The sequence below is a fragment of the Pristiophorus japonicus genome, chromosome 21 (assembly GCF_044704955.1).
Source record: "Pristiophorus japonicus isolate sPriJap1 chromosome 21, sPriJap1.hap1, whole genome shotgun sequence".
NCBI classification, from domain to species: domain Eukaryota; kingdom Metazoa; phylum Chordata; class Chondrichthyes; family Pristiophoridae; genus Pristiophorus; species Pristiophorus japonicus.
The window spans coordinates 61,416,119-61,437,577 of NC_091997.1; the positions used below are offsets into that span (position 1 = coordinate 61,416,119).

The 21,459-nt window shown below is 48.7% G+C and overlaps 1 protein-coding gene across 3 annotated transcripts in view; it reads right to left on the reverse strand.

The window, feature by feature from the left end:
• Nucleotides 1-306: 306 nt before the first annotated feature.
• The window catches only part of LOC139234017 (thrombospondin type-1 domain-containing protein 4-like), a 343,337-nt gene continuing 322,184 nt past the window's right edge, over nt 307-21,459 (reverse strand). For all 3 annotated transcript variants that reach the window (XM_070864853.1, XM_070864851.1, XM_070864852.1), the window contains 2 exons: nt 20,285-20,429; nt 307-918 (listed from right to left, as the gene is read on the reverse strand). In XM_070864853.1, coding sequence (XP_070720954.1) covers nt 776-918; nt 20,285-20,429 — 288 coding nt within the window. In that variant the 3' untranslated portion in view covers nt 307-775. The remainder of the gene's footprint in view (nt 919-20,284; nt 20,430-21,459) is intronic.

Genomic DNA, 21,459 nt, shown 5'->3' on the forward strand with positions numbered 1-21,459 from the left:
TAGATGGAAAATGTTATATATGTGGACTTGTATTTATCCTGTACAACCACCAGAGGCCTCATTCCCCGGAGTCCCAAGGGATCCCATTCTCGTTGCCTGTTGTTGAGTATGGAGAAAGAGTCAGACTGAACACTGTGAGCTCAAAGTAAAGTGTGACCGTAGTCTTTTATTGCAGGTCTCCAGAATGCCTCTCCAACCTGTGAAGCCTCCTTAAATACCTATGCTCCCGAGGGATTATGGGATTCCTTGAGACTCCGGGGAATGAGCCCTCTGGTGGCTGTACAGAGTAAATACAAGTCTACATATATAACAGAAAATACCAGAACAATTTACCAATACATAGTGGTCATTAAGAATTCAACAAAAAATAAGGTTTCTAATGTTACTCTGTGCAATTGTGAACAATTTGTTTCCTTTTTTGAGCTTTACTCTATTGTCGAAATAGGGAATGATCTTAGTAGCCAATAATTGTCAGCATCGTAGTCCATACAGCACTGCAATCAACAGGTTTTACTTGGAATCGGCTCAGTGTTGAGCAGGATGGGTAGATATGATGACAGGAGACAAAAGGACCATTGAATTGGATCTTTCTAAGAAGTGGCATTAAGAGACAGCCACATTCAAGGATTTCCATAAAAATGCTATTTCTATAATGTGTAATTGCAATAATATTGCTTGTCAGAAATGCAGTTGGAACTGTAAGAATTGCATATGTTCATATAGTAAACCTGCTCACTGCGATCCTTTCATTTAGTGACACAGTTAAAAGTGGTTATTATCTGTGACCCAGAAATGCTGCTGCCCTGTTGGCCACCCTGGTACAGGAAGCACAACAGGCTGTCTTGTAGTAAGAATATACACAAAGCCGTGCCTGTACCACCACATTGCAGTTGTAATATTTATCTATGCAACTTTCATCTGTAAGAGAAAAGAACAGTTTAAAGATTAGGTTTCAAAATAAATTGAAGGCAAAAGATTGAAATTGTAACAGTTACCCATGAATTTACGCTGAAAAGAAAATTGGGTGGGGTGTGAAATAACCAGCTAATTTACTGACATCTTTTGCACGACTGCCCACGACCAATTTCACCTCCATAGTGCTCGAACGAGGAAAAGTGACTCTAAAAACACTTTGCCGAATAAAGTGCTGTCCTACAAAATTGTAGGATCTCCAACCCTCCTCACCTTTACATATTTTATTGATATATGTTTATTACTTTTTAAAAATGTATTCATTCACAGAATGTGGGTGGTCACTACCAAGGCCGGCATTTATTGCCCATCCCTAGTTGCCCCTTGAGAAGATGGTGGTGAGCCGCCTCCTTGAACCGCTGCAGTCCGTGTGGTGAAGGTGCTCCCACAGTGCTGTTAGGGAGGGAGTTTCAGAACTTTGACCTAGTGAAGCTGAAGGAACGGCCGATATATTTCCAAGTCAGGATGGTGTGTGACTGGGAGGGGAACTTGCAGGTGATGGTGTTACCATCCGCCTGCTGCTCTTGTCCTTCTAGGTGGTAGTGGTCGCAGGTTTGGAATGTGTTGTCGAAGAAGCCTTGGCGAGTTGCTGCAGTGCATCTTGTAGATGGTGCACACTGCAGCCACGGTGCGCCGGTGGTGGAGGGAGTGAGTGTTGAAGGTGGTGGATGGGGTGCTAATCAAGCGGCTGTTTTGTTCTGGATAGTGTCGAGCTTCTTGAGTTTCGAACTGCACTCATCCAGGCAGGAGGAGAGTATTCCGTCACACTCCTGAATTGTGCCTTGTAGATGGTGGTAAGGTTTTGGGGAGTCAGGAGCTGAGACACTCACTGCAGGATACTCGGGCCGAAATTGCCCCTTTCGATAAGGTTTCTGACTGCCAGAAAGCGGCGGCCAAGGGGTGGCGTGGAATGGCCGCCGATTCTCCGTGGAGGGGCCGCCATTTTAGAAATTGCCCTTCCTCAAGAGCAGAGTGGTGTTGGGACTGCTCCGCCCATTTTCTCGCCGCGGCGTGCACGCGCTGACCCCTTACCGTCTGGCAGGGAGCCCCTCGCAAAATTGACCCTTACCTGAAATTGCCCCGCGGGAGCAGCCCCGCCGCTGGTCGGTATCCCCGACAGCTTTTGCCGTCAGTGCATTCTGGGAAATGGCGGCACGGCCGCCCATAAAGGGCAGGGCGCACTGCCACGGCCACAGCATTATTTTTTTTGTCGGCCGACTGCCAGATCGGCCCAACAATTATACGTCTTGGGTGCCAGGCCACTGTCCTGACCGAAACCCTCCCTGGTAGCTCAGTGGGCCTAACTGAAAACTGCAGAATTTGCAGCGACCCTCCCCTTTAACTGAAGGGCGCCAGCGCGATGACATCATCAGCGCGGCGCTGATGACTGACAGCTGTGGACACTCTGTCTCGCCTCAACCTCCGCCCCACTAGTGACGGCCACCACGCTCTGCTCCCACTTCTGCCCCATGATGATCCACTTCTGGCCCGCTGGAGAAAAACCCCAAGGGGCTAAATTTTGCCGGATAGGCTGCTACATCCAGGACAGTGGCCAGAACGGGCGAAGTGGGCAAATGCGCCCTGTTCCCAGCGAAGAGCAATTTCTACCCCCTAGCCTCTGACCTGCTCTTGGAGCCTCACTATTTATGTGGCTGGTCCAGTTAAGTTTCTGGTCAATGGTGACCCCCAGGATGTTGATGTTGGGGGATTTGACGATGGTAACGTCAATGAATGTCAAGGGAAGGTGGTTAGACTCTCTCTTGTTGGAAACAATTATTGCCTGCCACTTGTGTGGCACGAATGTTACTTGCCAATTATCAGCCCAATCTTGGATGTGGTCCAGGTCTTTCTGCATGCGGGTACAGTCTGCTTCATTATCTGAGGCGTTGCGAATGGAACTGAACTCTGTGCAATCATCAGCGAACATTTCCATTTCTGACCTTATGATGGAGGAAAGGTCATTGTTCAAGTAGCTGAAGATGGTTGGGCCTAGGACACTGCCCTGAGGAACACCTACAGTGATGTCCTGAGATGAGATGATTGGCCTGTACACCCAAGTCCATGTCATCGATATATATCAAGAAATACATTGCTGAAGTGGAATGTTTTCGCCCAGTCCCTACTGACTTCAGTTTTGCTGGGGCCCCTTGGTGCCTCACCTAGTTAAATGCTGCCTTGATATCAAGGGCAGTCACTCACACCTCACCTCTGGAATTCAGCTCTGTTGTCCGTGTTTGGACCAAGGCTGTAATGAGGTCTGGAACCGAGTGGTCCTGGAGGAACCCAAACTGAGTACCAGTGAGCAGGTTATTGGTGAGTAAGTCCCATTTGATAGCACTATCGATGACACCTTCCATCACTTTGCTGATGATTGAGGTAGGCTGATGGGTTGGTAATTGACCAGATTGGATTCACCCTGTTTTTTGCGAACAGGATACAGCTGGGCAATTTTGTCAGGTGGATGCCAGTGTTGTTGTTGTACTGGAGCAGTGCGGCTCGTTCTGGAACAGCAGTCTTCAGCACTACAGCCATGATGTTTTCCTCTCCATTAATTACAGAGGAAATCACATCCGTGACAACAAATTCATGCAAATGAGCTCTGCACCTTCTCTGTTTGGTTAATGCAGTCATAAATCTTAAAATTTTAGGAATTTTGAAATCTTGAAGTTCAGCAAAAAAAAAATAATCTGCATCTAAATGTTTTGGTTCATTCAGTGACATCAAATGTTCAATGAAAACTCAAAGAAACATTTGTATAATTCAGACAGTTATGTAATTTTGCATTTGTTAGTAAGATATGTCTCTTGCTTTTCTTTCGACTATACTAAGGAATTTAAATTGCTAATGTAAAATGTGGTGTACATGGACTTCCAAAAGTCGTTTGATAAAGTGTCACATAATAGGCTTGCCAGCAAAGTTAAAGCCCATGAAATAAAAGGGACAGTAGCAGCATGGATACGAAATTGGCCAAGTAATAGGAAACAGAGAGTAGTGGTGAACGGCTGTTTCTCGGACTGGAGGAAGGTATACAGTGATGTTCCCCAGAGGTCGATATTGGGACCACTGCTTTTCTTGATATATATCAATGACTTGGATGTGGGTGTACAGGGCACAATTTCAGAATCTTCAGATGACACAAAACTTGGAAGTATAGTGAACAGTGAGGAGGAGAGTGATCGGCTTCAGGAGGACACAGACAGGCTGGTGGAATGGGCGGACACGTGGCAGATTAAATTTAACGCAGAAAAGTGAAAAGTGATACATTTTGGTAGGAAGAACGAGGAGAGGCGAAATAAACTAAAGGGTACAATCCTAAAAGAGGTGCATGAACCTGGGGTATATGTGCACAAATCATAGAATCATAGAATGGTTACAGCATGGAAGAGGAGTTAAACTAATATGGCAGGGGGATGGGAACCAATGCAGGGAGATAGAGGGAAACAAAAAGGAGGCAAAAGCAAAAGACAGAAAGGAGATGAGGAAAAGTGGAGGACAGAGAAACCCAAGGCAAAGAACAAAAAGGACCATTGTACAGCAAAATTCTAAAAGGACAGAGGGTGTTAAAAAAAACAAGCCTAAAGGCTTTGTGTCTTAATGCAAGGAGTATCCGCAATAAGGTGGATGAATTAACTGTGCAAATAGATGTTAACAAATATGATGTGATTGGGATTACGGAGACGTGGCTCCAGGATGATCAGGGCTGGGAACTCAACATCCAGGGGTATTCAACATTCAGGAAGGATAGAATAAAAGGAAAAGGAGGTGGGGTAGCATTGCTGGTTAAGGAGATTAAGGCAATAGTTAGGAAGGACATTAGCTTGGATGATGTGGAATCTATATGGGTAGAGCTACAGAACACCAAAGGGCAAAAAACGTTAGTGGGAGTTGTGTACAGACCTCCAAACAGTAGTAGTGATGTTCTGGAGGGCATCAAACAGGAAATTAGGGGTGCATGCAATAAAGGTGCAGCAGTTATAATGGGTGACTTTAATATGCACATAGATTGGGCCAGCCAAACTGGAAGCAATACGGTGGAGGAGGATTTCCTGGAGTGCATAAGGGATGATTTTTTAGACCAATATGTCGAGGAACCAACTGGGGGGGAGGCCATCTTAGACTGGGTGTTATGTAATGAGAGAGGATTAATTAGCAATCTCATTGTGCGAGGCCCCTTGAGGAAGAGTGACCATAATATGGTGGAATTCTGCATCAGGATGGAGAGTGAAACAGTTAATTCAGAGACCATGGTCCAGAACTTAAAGAAGGCTAACTTTGAAGGTATGAGGCGTGAATTGGCTGGGATGGATTGGCGAATGATACTTAAGGGGTTGACTGTGGATGGGCAATGGCAGACATTTAGAGACCGCATGGATGAACTACAACAATTGTACATTCCTGTCTGGCATAAAAATAAAAAAGTGAAGGTGGCTCAACCGTGGCTATCAAGGGAAATCAGGGATAGTATTAAAGCCAAGGAAGCGGCATACAAATTGGCCAGAAATAGCAGCGAACCTGGGGACTGGGAGAAATTTAGAACTCAGCAGAGGAGGACAAAGGGTTTGATTAGGGCAGGGAAAATGGAGTATGAGAAGAAGCTTGCAGGGAACATTAAGACGGATTGCAAAACTTTCTATAGATATGTAAAGAGAAAAAGGTTAGTAAAGACAAACGTAGGTCCCCTGCAGTCAGAATCAGGGGAAGTCATAACGGGGAACAAAGAAATGGCGGACCAATTGAACAAGTACTTTGGTTCGGTATTCACGAAGGAGGACACAAACAACCTTCCGGTTATAAAAGGGGTCGGGGGGTCTAGTAAGGAGCAGGAACTGAGGGAAATCCTTATTAGCCGGGAAATTGTGTTGGGGAAATTGATGGGATTGAAGGCCGATAAATCCCCAGGGCCTGATGGACTGCATCCCAGAGTACTTAAGGAGGTGGCCTTGGAAATAGTGGATGCATTGACAGTCATTTTCCAACATTCCATTGACTCTGGATCAGTTCCTATAGAGTGGAGGGTAGCCAATGTAACACCACTTTTTAAAAAAGGAGGGAGAGAGAAAACAGGGAATTACAGACCGGTCAGCCTGACATCGGTAGTGGGTAAAATGATGGAATCAATTATTAAGGATGTCATAGCAGTGCATTTGGAAAGAGGTGACATGATAGGTCCAAGTCAGCATGGATTTGTGAAAGGGAAATCATGCTTGACAAATCTTCTGGAATTTTTTGAGGATGTTTCCAGTAGAGTGGACAAGGGAGAACCAGTTGATGTGGTATATTTGGACTTTCAGAAGGCGTTCGACAAGGTCCCACACAAGAGATTGATGTGCAAAGTTAGAGCACATGGGATTGGGGGTAGTGTGCTGACATGGATTGAGAACTGGTTGTCAGACAGGAAGCAAAGAGTAGGAGTAAATGGGTACTTTTCAGAATGGCAGGCAGTGACTAGTGGGGTACCGCAAGGTTCTGTGCTGGGGCCCCAGCTGTTTACACTGTACATTAATGATTTAGATGAGGGGATTAAATGTAGTATCTCCAAATTTGCGGATGACACTAAGTTGGGTGGCAGTGTGAGCTGCGAGGAGGATGCTGTGAGGCTGCAGAGCGACTTGGATAGGTTAGGTGAGTGGGCAAATGCATGGCAGATGAAGTATAATGTGGATAAATGTAAGGTTATCCACTTTGGTGGTAAAAACAGAGAGACAGACTATTATCTGAATGGTGACAGATTAGGAAAAGGGGAGGTGCAAAGAGACCTGGGTGTCATGGTTCATCAGTCATTGAAGGTTGGCATGCAGGTGCAGCAGGCGGTTAAGAAAGCAAATGGCATGTTGGCCTTCATAGCAAGGGGATTTGAGTACAGGGGCAGGGAGGTGTTGCTACAGTTGTACAGGGCATTGGTGAGGCCACACCTGGAGTATTGTGTACAGTTTTGGTCTCCTAACCTGAGGAAGGACATTCTTGCTATTGAGGGAGTGCAGCGAAGGTTCACCAGACTGATTCCCGGGATGGCGGGACTGACCTATCAAGAAAGACTGGATCAACTGGGCTTGTATTCACTGGAGTTCAGAAGAATGAGAGGGGACCTCATAGAAACATTTAAAATTCTGACGGGATTAGACAGGTTAGATGCAGGAAGAATGTTCCCAATGTTGGGGAAGTCCAGAACCAGAGGTCACAGTCTAAGGATAAGGGGTAAGCCATTTAGGACCGAGATGCGGAGGAACTTCTTCACCCAGAGAGTGGTGAACCTGTGGAATTCTCTACCACAGAAAGTTGTTGAGGCCAATTCACTAAATATATTCAAAAAGGAGTTAGATGAGGTCCTTACTACTAGGGGGATCAAGGGGTATGGCGAGAAAGCAGGAATGGGGTACTGAAGTTGAATGTTCAGCCATGAACTCATTGAATGGCGGTGCAGGCTAGAAGGGCCGAATGGCCTACTCCTGCACCTATTTTCTATATTTCTCTGTTTCTATGTTTCTATGTCCCTTCGAGCCCGTGCCGGCTCTCTGAAAGAGCACTTCAGTTAGTCCCACTCCCCCGTCCTTTCCCCGTAGCCTTGCAAACTTTAAGAACATAAGAAATAGGAGCAGGAGTAGGACATACGGCCCCTCGAGCCTGCTCCACCATTTAATAAGAGCATGGCTGATCTGATCATGGACTCAGCTCCACTTCCCTGCCCGCTCACCATAATCCTTTATTCCCTTATCGCTCAAAAATCTGTCCATCTCCGCCTTAAATATATTCAATGTCCCAGCCTCCACAGCTCTCTGGGTGAGAGAATTCCATAGATTTACAACCCTCTAAGAGAAGAAATTCCTCTTTGTTATGTATGTGAACCTCACCTGTGTGTAAGACTTGCCACTAGCGGGCACACCTGTGGGACACCTATGGGTCACCTGTGTACCCTGGTGCAAGCAGGTATAAAAGGCAGTCCACCATGCTGCTGCCTCACTTTGGAGTTATATTAAAGAGACCAAGGTCACAATGGTTTGAGCTTACAACACAGTCTCATGGAGTTATTCTGAATTTAACAACTGGCGACGAGTTACAGATCACGAACTTTCACGCGAAAATGGCTGCCATTGGTATTCTTGAGAGATTTGTTGAGGGTGATGATTGGGGAGCCTTCGTTGAGCGCCTCAACCAGTACTTTGTGGCCAACGAATTAGACACGTCTGAAACAGGGATCAAGCGCAGGACGATTCTCCTCACTGCATGTGGGTCAATGGTATATGGCCTCCTTACAAATTTGCTGGCACTGGTCAAACTAACGGTCAAATCTTACGCAGAGCTGTGTACGTTGGCTAAGGAACACCTCAAGCCAAAGGAGAGCATCCTGATGACCAGGTACCTCTTTTACACGCACCGTCGCTCCGAGAGCCAGAACGTGGCGAGTTTTGTCGCCAACCTAAGGCGCCTTGTGGGGCAGTGAGACTTTGCAGGATCCTTGGGGGAAATGTTGCGGGACTTTTTCGTGTTTGGAATTGGCCACGAGGTCATTCTTCGCAAACTGCTGTCTGCCGAATCCCTGGATCTGAGCAAGGCCATCGCGATAGCCTAAGCCTTCACATCCATGAACAACAACACGAAACAGATATCATCACAGAATCGAAGCTCAACGGGCAAGTACTGTGTTTAAAATAATGCCTTCAGCAGGCAGAACTGTACATGGTAGGGCCCACACGACCACAGAGGCCAGACCCAGGGTGACTCAGAGGCCACTGGGAAGTGCTAATGTGAATCCATTAACACCATGCTGGCGCTGGCTGGGGCAGTCACAGAGCCCATCAATGTCGATTCAAGCACTACGTGTGCAAGGGCTGTGGAACAATGGGGCACCTCCAGCGATTGTGCAAACGACCTCTGACTCACCACGTGGCAAAGTCAGCAGAGAGGCATGCTGAACGAGGAGAGGGAACTCAACCGGAGGATGAGGAGGAAGTGTATGGGGTACGCACCTTCACCACCAAAAGCCCTCCGATAATGTTAATAGTCAAACTTAACGGCATTTCAGTCTCCGTGGAATTGGACACAGGGGCGAGTCAATCAATTATGAGCCAGAAGGCTTTTGAGAAACTGTGGAGTAACAAGGCACAGAGGCCAAAACTGAGCCCGAACCACATCACACTGCGCACTTACACCAAAGAATTCATACCAGTTATCGGCAGTGCGGCAGTGAAAGTATCGTATGTCGGACGGGTGCATGATTTACCACTATGGAGTGTACCAGGCGATGGCCCAACGTTGTTCGGCAGGAGCTGGCTGGGCAAGATCCGGTGGAACTGGGATGACATCAGCACTGTCCTCGGTGGATGATGCCCTTTGCGCCCAGGCGCTAAACAAATTCCCGGCGACTTTGAGCCAGGCATCGGCAACTTCACAGGCGCCAAACAGCAGATCCATCTTGTTCCTGGGGCATGGCCCGTTCATCACAAGGCCTGAGCGGTTCCCTATATGATGTGGGAGAAAGTCGAAATTGAGCTGCACAGACTTCAACGCGAGGGATTTATATTATCAGTTGAGTTCAATGAATGGGCCAGTCCAATCATGCCGGTACTAAAGAGCAATGGGACGGTCAGAATCTGCGGGGACTACAAGGTGACGATCAACTGAGTCTCGTTACAGGATCAGTACCCACTACCCAATCTGGAGGACTTATTCGCAACGCTAGCAGAGGGAAAGTATTTCACCAAGCTAGACCTAACCTCCACTTACATGACACAGGAGCTGGCTGAACCGTCAAAGAAGTTGATGTGCATCAACACACACAAAGGACCGTTCATGTACCACAGATGCCCCTCTGGGATTCGCTCGGTGGTGGCCATCTTCCAGAGGAACATGGAGAGTCTGCTGAAATCGGTTCCATGCACAGTGGTGTTCCAGGACGACATCTTGATCACTGGTCGTGACACCACCGAACACTTGCACAACCTGGAAGAGGTTCTAAAGCGACTAGAGAGAGTGGGACTCAGACTGAAACGCTCCAAGTGTGTTTTCCTGGTACCAGAGGTCGAATTTCTGGGAGAAAGATTGCGGCGGATGGCATCAGACTCACCGACTCCAAGACATAGGCTATCAAGAATGCACCCAGACCACAGAATGCGATGGAGCTGCGTTCATTCCTGGGACTCCTCAACTACTTTGGTAACTTTCTACCAGGGTTGAGCACTTTGCTGGAGCCCTTGCATTTGTTGCTATGCAAGGGTGATGACAGAGTTTGGGGTAAATTTCAAGAAACAGCCTTAACAAGGCCAGAAACCTGCTATGCTCTAACAAGTTACCTGTATTGTATGACCCATGTAAACGTTTAGTACTAGCATGTGATGCATCGTCGTACGGGGTCGGTTGTGTGTTACAGCAAGCAAATGTGTCAGGCAAACTGCAACCGGTTGCATATGTGTCCAGAAGTTTATCCGAGGCTGAAAGAACCTACAGTATAATTGAGAAAGAAGCGTTGGCTTGAGTATACGGGGTTAAGAAAATGCACCAATACCTATTTGGTTTCCGGTTCGAGCTCGAAACCGACCACAAACCGCTTACTTCTTGGCTCTCAGAAAGCAAAGGTATCAACACCAGTGCTTCGTCACGAATGCAAAGTTGGGCACTAACATTGTCTACATACAACTATGTAATCCACCACAGACCAGGCACAGAGAACTGCGCTGATGCCCTCAGTCGGTTGCCATTGCCCACCACCGGGGTGGAAATGGCACAAGCCGCAGACTTGCTTCTGGCAATGGATGCTTTCGAGAGCGAGGGGTCACCCATCAATGCTCGCCAGATCAGGACCTGGACCAGCCAAGACCTCCTGTTATCACTCGTAAAAAGATACATCCTCAACGGGAGCTGGTTGGCGGTTCCGGAGAAATGCAAGAGGAAATTAAGCCCTTTCACCGACGCAAGGTCGAACTGCCAGTCCAGTTGGATTGCCTCCTATGGAGTAATCGCCCCCAAAAAGGGCAGGGAAATGTTTATACGCGACCTACACAGTACCCACCCAGGCATAGTCATGATGAAGGCTATCGCCAGGTCGCACAAATTAGAGTCATGCATACATCAATGCGACACTTGCTCACGGCTGAGCAACGTACCTAGGGAGGTCCCCCTGAGCCTGTGGTCATGGCCCTCCAAACCGTGGTCCAGGGTCCACGTAGATTTCACTGGCCCTTTTCTAGGGAAGATGTTTCTAGTAGCAGTGGACGCTTACTCAAAATGGATTGAATGTATAATAATATCATATATGTCCACTGCCACTATTGAAAGCCTCAGGGCCACGTTTGCCACCCATGGTTTGCCCGACGTCCTTGTCAGTGACAATGGACCATGCTTCACCAGCTCGGAATTCATGACCGCAATGGCATCACCATGTCAGATCTGCCCCATTTAAGCCCGCATCCAACAGCCAGCGGAATGGGCAGTCCAAACAATCAAGCAAAGCTTGAGATGCATAACGGATGACTCCTTGCAGACCCGGTTATTCAGGGTCCTGCTCAGCTACCGGACGCACCCCCACTCACTCACCGGGGTTCCCCCCGCAGAATTGTTAATGAAGAGAGCACTCAAAACCAGGCTCTCCCTAGTCCACCCGGATCTCAATGATCATGTAGAAACCCGGCGTCACCGGCATAACGTGTACCACGATCGCGCGGCGGCCTCGCGTGACATTGAGGTTAACGATCTGGTGTTTCTTCTAAATTATGGTCACGGTCCCAAGTGGATAGTTGGCACTGTCTTAGCCAAGGAGGGGAATAGAGTGTTTGTTGTGAAAGGTTGAATGATCAGTCCAAACTGCGATTCACGGACCACCAAGAACAGTTTGATGAAGACCCTACCATCTATGATCCACCAACACACACCCAACCAGCAATCGACCTCGCCGTCAACCACGAGGATGAATCCACCTTGCCCAACAGTCCGATCAGACCAGCCGAGCTGCCGAGCAGCAATGATCCGACCAACTCACCCAGGCCAGGATGTCAACTCAAGTGATCTGACCAGGGAACGCAGACCGCCAGATCGCCTCAACCTGTAAATAACTTGTACTCAAGACTTTGGGGGGAAATGATGTTATGTATGTGAACCTCACCTGTGTGTAAGAATGGCCAGGACAGGGCACACCTGTGGGAGACCTATGGGTCACCTGTGTACCCTGGTGCAAGCAGGTATAAAAGGCAGTTCACCACCCTGCTGCCTCACTTTGGAATTATATTAAAGAGACCAAGGTCACAATGGTTTGAGCTTCCAACACAGTCTCGTGGAGTTATTCTGAACTTAACACTCCTCATCTCAGTTTTAAATGTACGGCCACTTATTCTCAGACATAGGGCCCGATATTGGTGGCCTTACCACCCACTGCTGCCGCCGAGCTTTGCCTCTGGTTTCCTCGCTCTCCCAGTTTCCACTTTGGCTGGAGCGGGCAGCAGGGAAGTACCACCGGGAACCGCCCGCTGACGTCCTCTGGTGGCCAAGTAGTGCAAGTGGCTTCCCGCCCGCTAGGATACCAGATTGGTGCGGGCTGGAGTCGGTGCCAACAGGGGCAAGGACCGTTGCATGGAGGCAGGTCCAACCCCGTCGGTCGGTACGAAGAAGGGAAAAAAAGGTTCGTGAAAATATTTAACATGTTTTTTTTTAAACAGAAACTTACCTGGATGGGGTCCCCTGAAGGTGTTCATTGGGTTTTTGTTTTCCATTATTTTTATTTGCAGGTCTTCCACCCTCCCTGGGTCCGACTCCATCCTCGGAGCACTTGAGCGGCAAGAGCCTTTGTCGCCGAGATTGAGCGCTCCCGCCCGTTGCCATTGTTTGACCACCAGGCAGTACTGCCACCTCTTTTAGAGGCACCTTCCAGGCAAAGGTCTCTCGCGGTCCTTTGGGCAGCACTTGGGCAGGCCTTGGCCTTCATCAATTTAGGCCCCACAGACCCTAGTTTTAGTTTCCCACATGAGTGGAAACATCCTCTCTGCATCCACATTGTCGAGCCCCCTCATTATCTTATATGTTTCGATAAAATCACCTCTCATTCTTCTGAACTCCAATGAGTACAATGAGTATAGGCCCAACCTACTCAACCTATCTTCACAAGTCAACCCCTCATCTCTGGAATCAACCGAGTGAACCTTCTCTGAACAGCCTTTTCTTTCAGCTACTTATTCAACTTCCTTTTGAAAGCAGTGATTGAGTCTGCCTCCACCAGCCTTTCAGGCCATGCATTCCAGATCCTAACCACTCACTGCGTGAAAAGGTTGTTTCTTATGTCAATCACCTTAAATCATGTCCTCTGGTTCTCGACCCATCTGCCAATGGGAACAGTTACTCTGGCGCCAAAATTCCCTTGTTGTACACCTACCATTAGCGCCTCCTGTAGGAAGCCACATAGTGCTGCCAATCCTGCCCGAGTGCCCCGGATACCCCCACAACAGGAAGTAGAGCGTACGACATCGCGCTCCTCTTCCTGTGAGGGGGGGTAACTCAAATTTCGCAGCCGGGATAGAACTTCCGCGCCGGATACAGGAAGTCCTTCCCTGACTGAGTTACCGCCCCCAAACGGGGCGCTGGGAATTTCTCCCCCTCTCGGTCTCCTCTGTCCAGACCCCTCATGTTATTGAACACCTCGATCAAATCTCCTCTCAACCTCCTCTGCTCCAAGGAGAACAACCCCAGGTTCTCCAGTCTATCCAAGTAACTGAAGTCCCTCATCCCTGGAATCATTCTCGTAAATCTGTTCTGCTCCCTCTCTTTTTTAAATCTTTTCTTCACATCCTTCCTAAAGTACGATGCCCAGAATTGGACACAATACTCCAGTTGAGGCTGAACCGGTGTTTTATACAGGTTCAGCAGAATTTCCATGCTTTTGTACTCTATGGAGCCGAAGTTGGTGGAAGTGTTGCCCACAGCCGCTGAGATTTAAAAAAAAAAAGAGATTCCTCCGGTACCGCCCACCTGCCGCCTGGCGGGAGATTGGTCGCGGAGGTTCTGCCGGAGCGACATGCTGCTGCCCGCCCTTGCTGGAGGCGGGAAATCCAGCATTTTCCTCAGGCGCGATGCACTAAGATCCATCCACCCACCAGAAGGACCGCTGGCAAAAAGCTGGTGTGAGCGGGCGGTGAGCGGGCTGAGAGCGGTAGCGGGCTGTGAGCGGGCGGTGAGTCCTGTGAGTGGGCTGTGAGCGGGCTGTGAGTCCTGTGAGTGGGCTGTGAGCGGGCGGTGAGCGGGCTGAGAGCGGTAGCGGGCTGTGAGTCCTGTGAGTGGGCTGTGAGTCCTGTGAGTGGGCTGTGAGTGGGCTGTGAGTCCTGTGAGCGGGCTGAGAGTCCTGTGAGTGGGCTGAGAGCGGTAGCGGGCTGTGAGCGGGCGGTGAGTCCTGTGAGTGGGCTGTGAGCGGGCTGTGAGTCCTGTGAGCGGGCTGAGAGCGGTAGCGGGCTGAGAGCCCTGTGAGTGGGCTGAGAGTCGGGCTGAGAGTCGGGCGGCGGGGGGAAGAGAGTCCTGCAGCGCTCCACTTCCCAGGTATCGGGCAGATGCTGGAGAATTATAAGTGGCTCTGAAATCTTGATGGGATGGACCTTAACCCAGACATAGACAGTTGAGAAATGAAATCCATATGACTCTGTTGAAGGGAAGGTATGGCAGGGGAAGCAGCACTAAGTATCGAGAGATGTTAAAGGCTCAATGGGGATGCCCTACGAGAGTGCGGACACCATTTCAGGCGGACCATGTTTAGTGACAGATTGTGACTGTACCGATGGTATGAGCTTATGTCAGTGATTAAGCGACAGTCAGAAGATGTAAAGCTATGGCAGCACATTGCAAGTGATAGTGAGAACAACATGACATGAGGTATGGAAGCTGGAAAAATACATATAATGAATTGCAATGTCACTGATGACCATGTCATCGCAGGCACTGCGCGATGTATGTCGTAATAAAAAGTGGGTTGAAGTGCAAGCCTTAATATGTTCCCTGCAAGTAGTTCAACTGACTGGCACTAAACGGCAGCCTTCCTGCATCGGTAACCCTTACTTGTCGTTTCACTATGGCTTGATATCAGGGCCCATTATACATTATGTGTAGGGCAAGATATTCCTCTCAGAGCAAAGACCCGAGGGAGAGCTGTGTTTTTTTCAGAAGGCACCACGCATTATGTAAAAAAGAGACACTGACCAAGAGAGAGTGAACAATGTGACTGGATTAAAATCCCAGCATACTAAAAGTGACATAACATAACACAGGTTCAACCTCCCTTATCCAGAATCCTCGGGACCTGGCCTGTTCCGGACGAGGGGTGGTCACATTAAATTGGATGGTGCAGGTACTGAGCAAGGGGATATCGGGGCTGGCTGGCTTGGGACCGGGAGTGTGGCAGAGAGATCATGGGGGGCGGGGGGGGGTGGTGCGCAGTGTCGGTAGTGAGGAAGGACTTCAATTTTCAATTTGTTCATGTCGGAGTTCTGAGCATGTGCCACCCGGTGGCCGGGAATGGTTCTGGACGAGGGGTGATTCTGGATAAGGGAGTTCTGGATAAGGGAGGTTCAACCTGTAACATGATGAACATTTGCACCACCAACACCTACCCTTCTACACGCTACCGCCACCTCTCTTCCCCCATCCCCCTCGATGTGAGGCCCATGGTCCTCTTCTTTGCCCCGCCTTCAACACAGTATGCCGTGCACCTGCCCCTCAGTACCTCTGCTTCAGCAGGTTGTGCAGGGGGCAGCCGGATATCTGCAGACGTGTCTGTCTTGGTGAGAAAGTAGGGGGCGTGACTGAAGGCTCCAGCATCTCAGGTTCCTTGGGATCCATCTGCCTTGAGGGTGTGGGCACGAGGGCTTACACGACCTGGCCACAAGCTTGCCTCACCGCCTCAACAGAATCGCTGGTGTGCTCCAATGCACTAATGAGCCGCTCCATGTTGTCAGTGTGGTGTTGAGCAAAGGTCTCGATGGTGGCAGCTACCCCAGCCATGGTCTGCAGCGGGTCACGACCCATCCCCACACTGGTCCTCGATAGCTGCACCATTTGGTAAATAGCCATGAGCTGTCCTGAGTCCTCAGGTGGGTGTTGGGTGTTGGGTGTTGGTGGGTCCACGCATCTTGGCTGATTTAGAGCCACGGCCTCTGTGCCTGCCAGCACTTCTTCCTGGTTCCTCCAGTTCGAAGCCCAGGAATTCGGACCCCACGCCGAGGACCTCCGGACAGGTGGCACACACATCAGGAGACTGCTGTCCTCCTCTCCCAGCTCCTCTACCTCAAGTGGCTCGACCACTTCTCCCTCATCTCTCTCCTGTTCTTCCGCACTCTGGATGGCGGAGTTGGGTTCGGTAGATATGGGTGATCTTGGGGGGAGGGGGGTGGAGGAGGGAGCCAAAGTTTTTGGCTGGTGACAATGTTGGGGTGGGAGAAGTTGGGACAACACTCCTCTGTGTACCAGAGGTGGATGGTGTGCACTGGTCGGTGCTGTCCGAGTCACCATCTGCAAGTAGAGGCCACCATTTCAGTCTATGGGGGGAGGAGATTGGTGATGCCGACATGTGAGGCATCCCATCTCACATTGTGCCATCAGGGAGTTGCAGCTCTACATGGGAACACCAGTAATGGCCGACAAAATGTGCGAGAAATCCTATTTGACTTAACATTGCATGAGCTTTCATGCCATCAGCGTTACGCAGAGCGGAGATTAGTAGAACCTTAGCAAGCTCTAGCGCGGGATCTGCATCACCCTTTGTGTTTGCACGATGCTGGTCACTCCCACTGCCAAGGCACAGTCCTCCAGGCTGGTCAACTCCATCAGCTCTGCTGGCCCCTCCCATGGCACTCAGGCTTGCTGCCTTGGATGTATTTTTCTTCTGCAGGAAGAAAAGTGCCAGCCTTGACCAGGTTTGCTCATGCAGCACACACACAAACACTCTCTCTCTCACACACACACGTTTACACACACACACACACAAACACTCTCTCACACACACACACGTTTATACACACACACACACACACGTTTATACACACACACACACACACACACACACACACACACACACAAACACTCTCTCACACACACGTTTACACACACACACACAAACACTCTCTCACACACACTCTCACACACAAACATGTTTACACACACAAACACTCTCTCACACACACATGTTTACACACACAAACACTCTCTCACACACACTCTCACACACAAACACTCTCTCACACACACATGTTTACACACACAAACACTCTCTCACACACACTCTCTCTCTCACACACATGTTTACACACACACACACACACACACTCTCACACACACTCTCTCACACACACACTCTCTCACACACACACACCTGGCACAGGGCCTTCTGGTGTTGTATGAGGGGCCTCCAATAAATGGTAACTCACTCTTGCTGACACCACCACAGCGTTCCAACGTTTCCTACACTGGTGTCCATCCCGCACAATGTTGGCCATTGAGGACACGGCCTCACAAATCTCACTCAAATCCGTCTGTATTGAGGTGGTGGCTTGCCATGACCTCTGATACAAGCCCCTCCAGTTCTTCATCATTAAACCAGGGAGCTCTGGCCTTGCTTTTAACAGTCTTCTTTGAAGCATTTTGGCCACTCATTTTAATGCCCTCGATGGATGGCTGCTGATAAATGTGGTCCTCTCTATTTCCAACACTCTTCCCTCTCCAACTGGCAGTTGTAAGGGAGTGAGCAGAATTTAAGATCATGCACAGATGTCCCAGCAGGCCCAATCGCAGCAAATCTGACATTAGTTGCTTAATAAAACTACAAAAAAAATCCAAGTGTTGCGCATGTGCGCTGCACGGCCAGCGAAGTTTTCCAATTCGTGAGGCCTGCCACTGCTGCCAACACAACTGCAATGACAATCACTCCCACCTGGCCCCAGCGGCAGCAGGCTTCAAAAGGTAGGTGTCGCCCAAGGACCGCCGAAAAATGGGCGGGCCTTACAGTTCACCAATTGTGGGGCCTATTCCTCTATTCATGAATCCCAGGATTCCTTTTAAACCACTTTCTTAACCTGCCCTGCCACCTTCAGTGATTTGTGCCCATATACCCCCAGGTCTCTGTTCCTGCACCCACTTTAGGATTGTACCCTTTAGTTTATATTGCCTCTCCTCATTCTACCAAAATATATCACTTCGCACTTTTCTCTGTTAAATTTCATCTGCCACGTGCCCGCCCATTTCACCAGCCTGTCTATGTCCTCCTGAAGTCTAACACTATCCTCCTCACTGTTCACTATACTTCCAAGCTTCATGTCATCTGCAGATTCTGAAATTGTGCCCTGTACACTCACATCCAAGTCATTAATATGTTTCGGGAAAAGCAGTGGTCCCAGTACTGACCCCTGGGGAACACCACTGTATACCTTCCTCCAGTCCGAAAAACAACCGTTCACCCCTACTCTCTGTTTCCTGTCACTCAGCCAATCCCATATCCATGCTGCCACTGTCCCTTTTATTCCATGGGCTTCAACTTTGCTGTCAAATGCGGCAGGGCAGGCTGAGAAAGCGATTATTAAAGCAATAGGGGCCGTGGATTTTATAAATAGAGGGGCCGATTTTCATCAAGGCGTCTGCCCGCCCAAGTGCCGCCGAGGTTCTGGATGGTACTTTCGGCGTGAAATTCATCGCCGAAGTCCCTCGAAGGTCGGTGGGCGACGTATGCCGCCAATCTGGGCGCCAGCGGGCGGGAAGTCTCATTCTCGGCGGCAGAGGTGCTTGCAGCCCAACTGATGTCGAGGATGGAGTTGGGCCCACAGAGGGTCGAAGACCTGAAAAAAAATTCTGCAGTAAAAAATAAAAAAAACTATCCAAAGACCTCCAGGGAACCCCATGCAGGGTCTTCATACTTACCATCGGGGACAGACCAGCCTCCAGTCAGCGGTCCGCCCCTGTTCTGCCACCAAGTCCCGCCCGCAGGAATTTGGGAGCTCAGTGGGCGAGAACTCAATTGCACGACTCGGCCGTCTGCTGACATCAGTGGACGTTTGCCAGCGGCTCTCCCCTCCCGCCCGCTCAAGGCCACCTCGAAAGTGGCACTGGGTGGATCAAGAGCAATGTCGGCAGCAGCGGGCATGAGGTGATGAATTTCGGCTCCATAGAGTACAAAAGCAAGGAAGCGGTGATGAAAAAAGTATTATCAAACAGTGGTCCGGCCTCAGCTGGAGTATTGTCCAATTCTGGGCATCACACTTTAGGAAGGTTGTGAAGGCCTTAGGGAGGGTGCAGAAAAAATTTACAAGGGTGGTTCCAGGGATAAGGGATTTAAGTTACCCGGATAGACTGGAAAAGCTGGGGTTATTCTCTTTAGAGCAGAGAAGGTTGAGAGGAGATTTGAGAGATGTTCAAAAATCATGAGGGGTCTAGACAAAGTAGATCGAGAGAAACTGTTCCCATTGCCAAAACGTCGCGAACCAGAAGTCTCAGATTTAATTGGCAGAAGGACCAAAGGCGATATAAGGAAAAAGCAGTGGTTACGATCTGGAATGCACTGCATGAGGGGGTGCTGGGGCAGATTCAATCGTGGCTTTTGAAAGGGAGTTGGATAAGTACCTGAAGGATAAACATTTGCAGGGCTACGGGCAAAGGCCAGAGGAGTGGGACTAGCTGAGGGGCTCTTGCAGAGAACCGGCACGGGCTCGACGGGCCGATTGGCCTCCTTCTGTGCTGTAACCGTTCTATGAAATATTGAGTCAGGGCCTGATCTAAATATGGATTGAGGCAGAATGAGAAACATGGAGCAAATGTCCCACCTTAGCACTTGGACATTAAGCTTGTCCTAAACAGCCCATTTCATTTTCCGTTCAAGTTAATGGATAAAAAAGTTAAATTGGGCCATGTTACAGGCATGCGATCCTCACTGCCCAATTTTCCTACTCTGCACAAGTAATGCTTTATGCACTGAAGAGGAAAATTTGTCAGTTTAAACCCAGTAGAGTGACAAACATAGGAACACGAGGACATGCTTTACAAAGTGCTCAGAGGGTTCACTGGATTTCCTGAGCAATGTGTAAACCTACCTGACTTGCTAAATCACAGATCTTGCCTGTTTGTACTTAACCCAATTTAAATATTTACAGAGGAGGGATTCTCCATTCCCTACATCCACTCTCATTACATTTTGAGCTGTTAAAAGTGAGTTTTGACCGTGTATGCATCAGGTACATCGGGCTCTCCTGCCCTAGAACATGAGAGAGTTCCAGCCAGGCAAGGGCCAAGTAATGCAGTGAATGGCTTAAACCTAAACTGCAGTTCTGAGCCTCAGGCCTGGTTGGTGCAATGTAAATGTGTTGAGCAGTACCTATTGGTGGGATACAAGGCTTATTGTTGCAGTTCTGGTGCTCCTCTGGCTTCTGATGAGGATCACAGCGGTCACTTGGAATCATGCCATCTCCTAGACATCGGACTTCACGCACTCTGAAGCCTCTTTCACAGGACTTGGAACACTGCAGACAATAAAGAAGTATCAATAATTAATCATTAATAAACTTGCAGAATGGGAGTGTAATTGGCAAATTAATTTCAATTTAGCTAAGTGCGAGGTGGTGCATTTGGCAGGAAGAATAAGGAGGCTACATACTCCTTGGAAAGTAAATGGGGTAACGGAGCAAAGAGATCTCGGGGTACAGATACACACATCACTAAACGTAATGACATCAGTTAATAAGGCCATTTAAAAAAGCAAACCAAGCACTGGGGTTTATTTCTAGAGGGATAAATTGAAAAGCAGAGAAGTTATGTTAAACTTTGGTGAGACCACACTTGTATGTTTAGATTTTGTGGCTAATGGGACCTGATCAGCAAGTCAGAATGCACCTGTAATAATGCTGCTGAGGCACGAGTTAGTGAGCTACTAGTATAACTGCATGAGTCCGGCTGTGGAATAAGGACATTTATTCAGAATGGAGGGAAGAAAGTAAAAGCACAAAGGGGTACAACATTAACTACACTCCAAAGCTGCGTCATTGGCTGCAAAGTGTTTTGGGACATCAGGTGGGCATGAAAGGCACTACATAAATGCAAGTCTGTCTTTTGTTTAGGTAGTATTGCATGTTCTGCGCACTCCATACATTTCTGACTGCTTGGCCTTAATATTTCAAGAACCTTATTGTTTCCTACATTACAACAATGACTACATTTCAAAAGTACTTCATTGGCTGTAAAGTGCTTTGGGATGTCCTGAGGTCATGGAAGGTGCAATATAATGTAATTCTATTTTCTTTACTGATTGAGGAATATATAGAATATCTAATCATAAAAAATCCTCTAACTTGAGGGATAGACTTACTTTGCAAATGACTCGATTGCTTCAGTTCTATTGCCTTGAGTTCAATCAATGTCTATCATTGGGTTTTTATCGGGTTTGTTGCATTTAGGGTTAGTGTTAGACGGTCGGAGGGTCGGAGGGTCGGAGAGCCGGAGGGCCGGAGAGTCGGTGACTCGGTGGGTCGGTGGGTCGGAGAGCCGGAGGGCCGG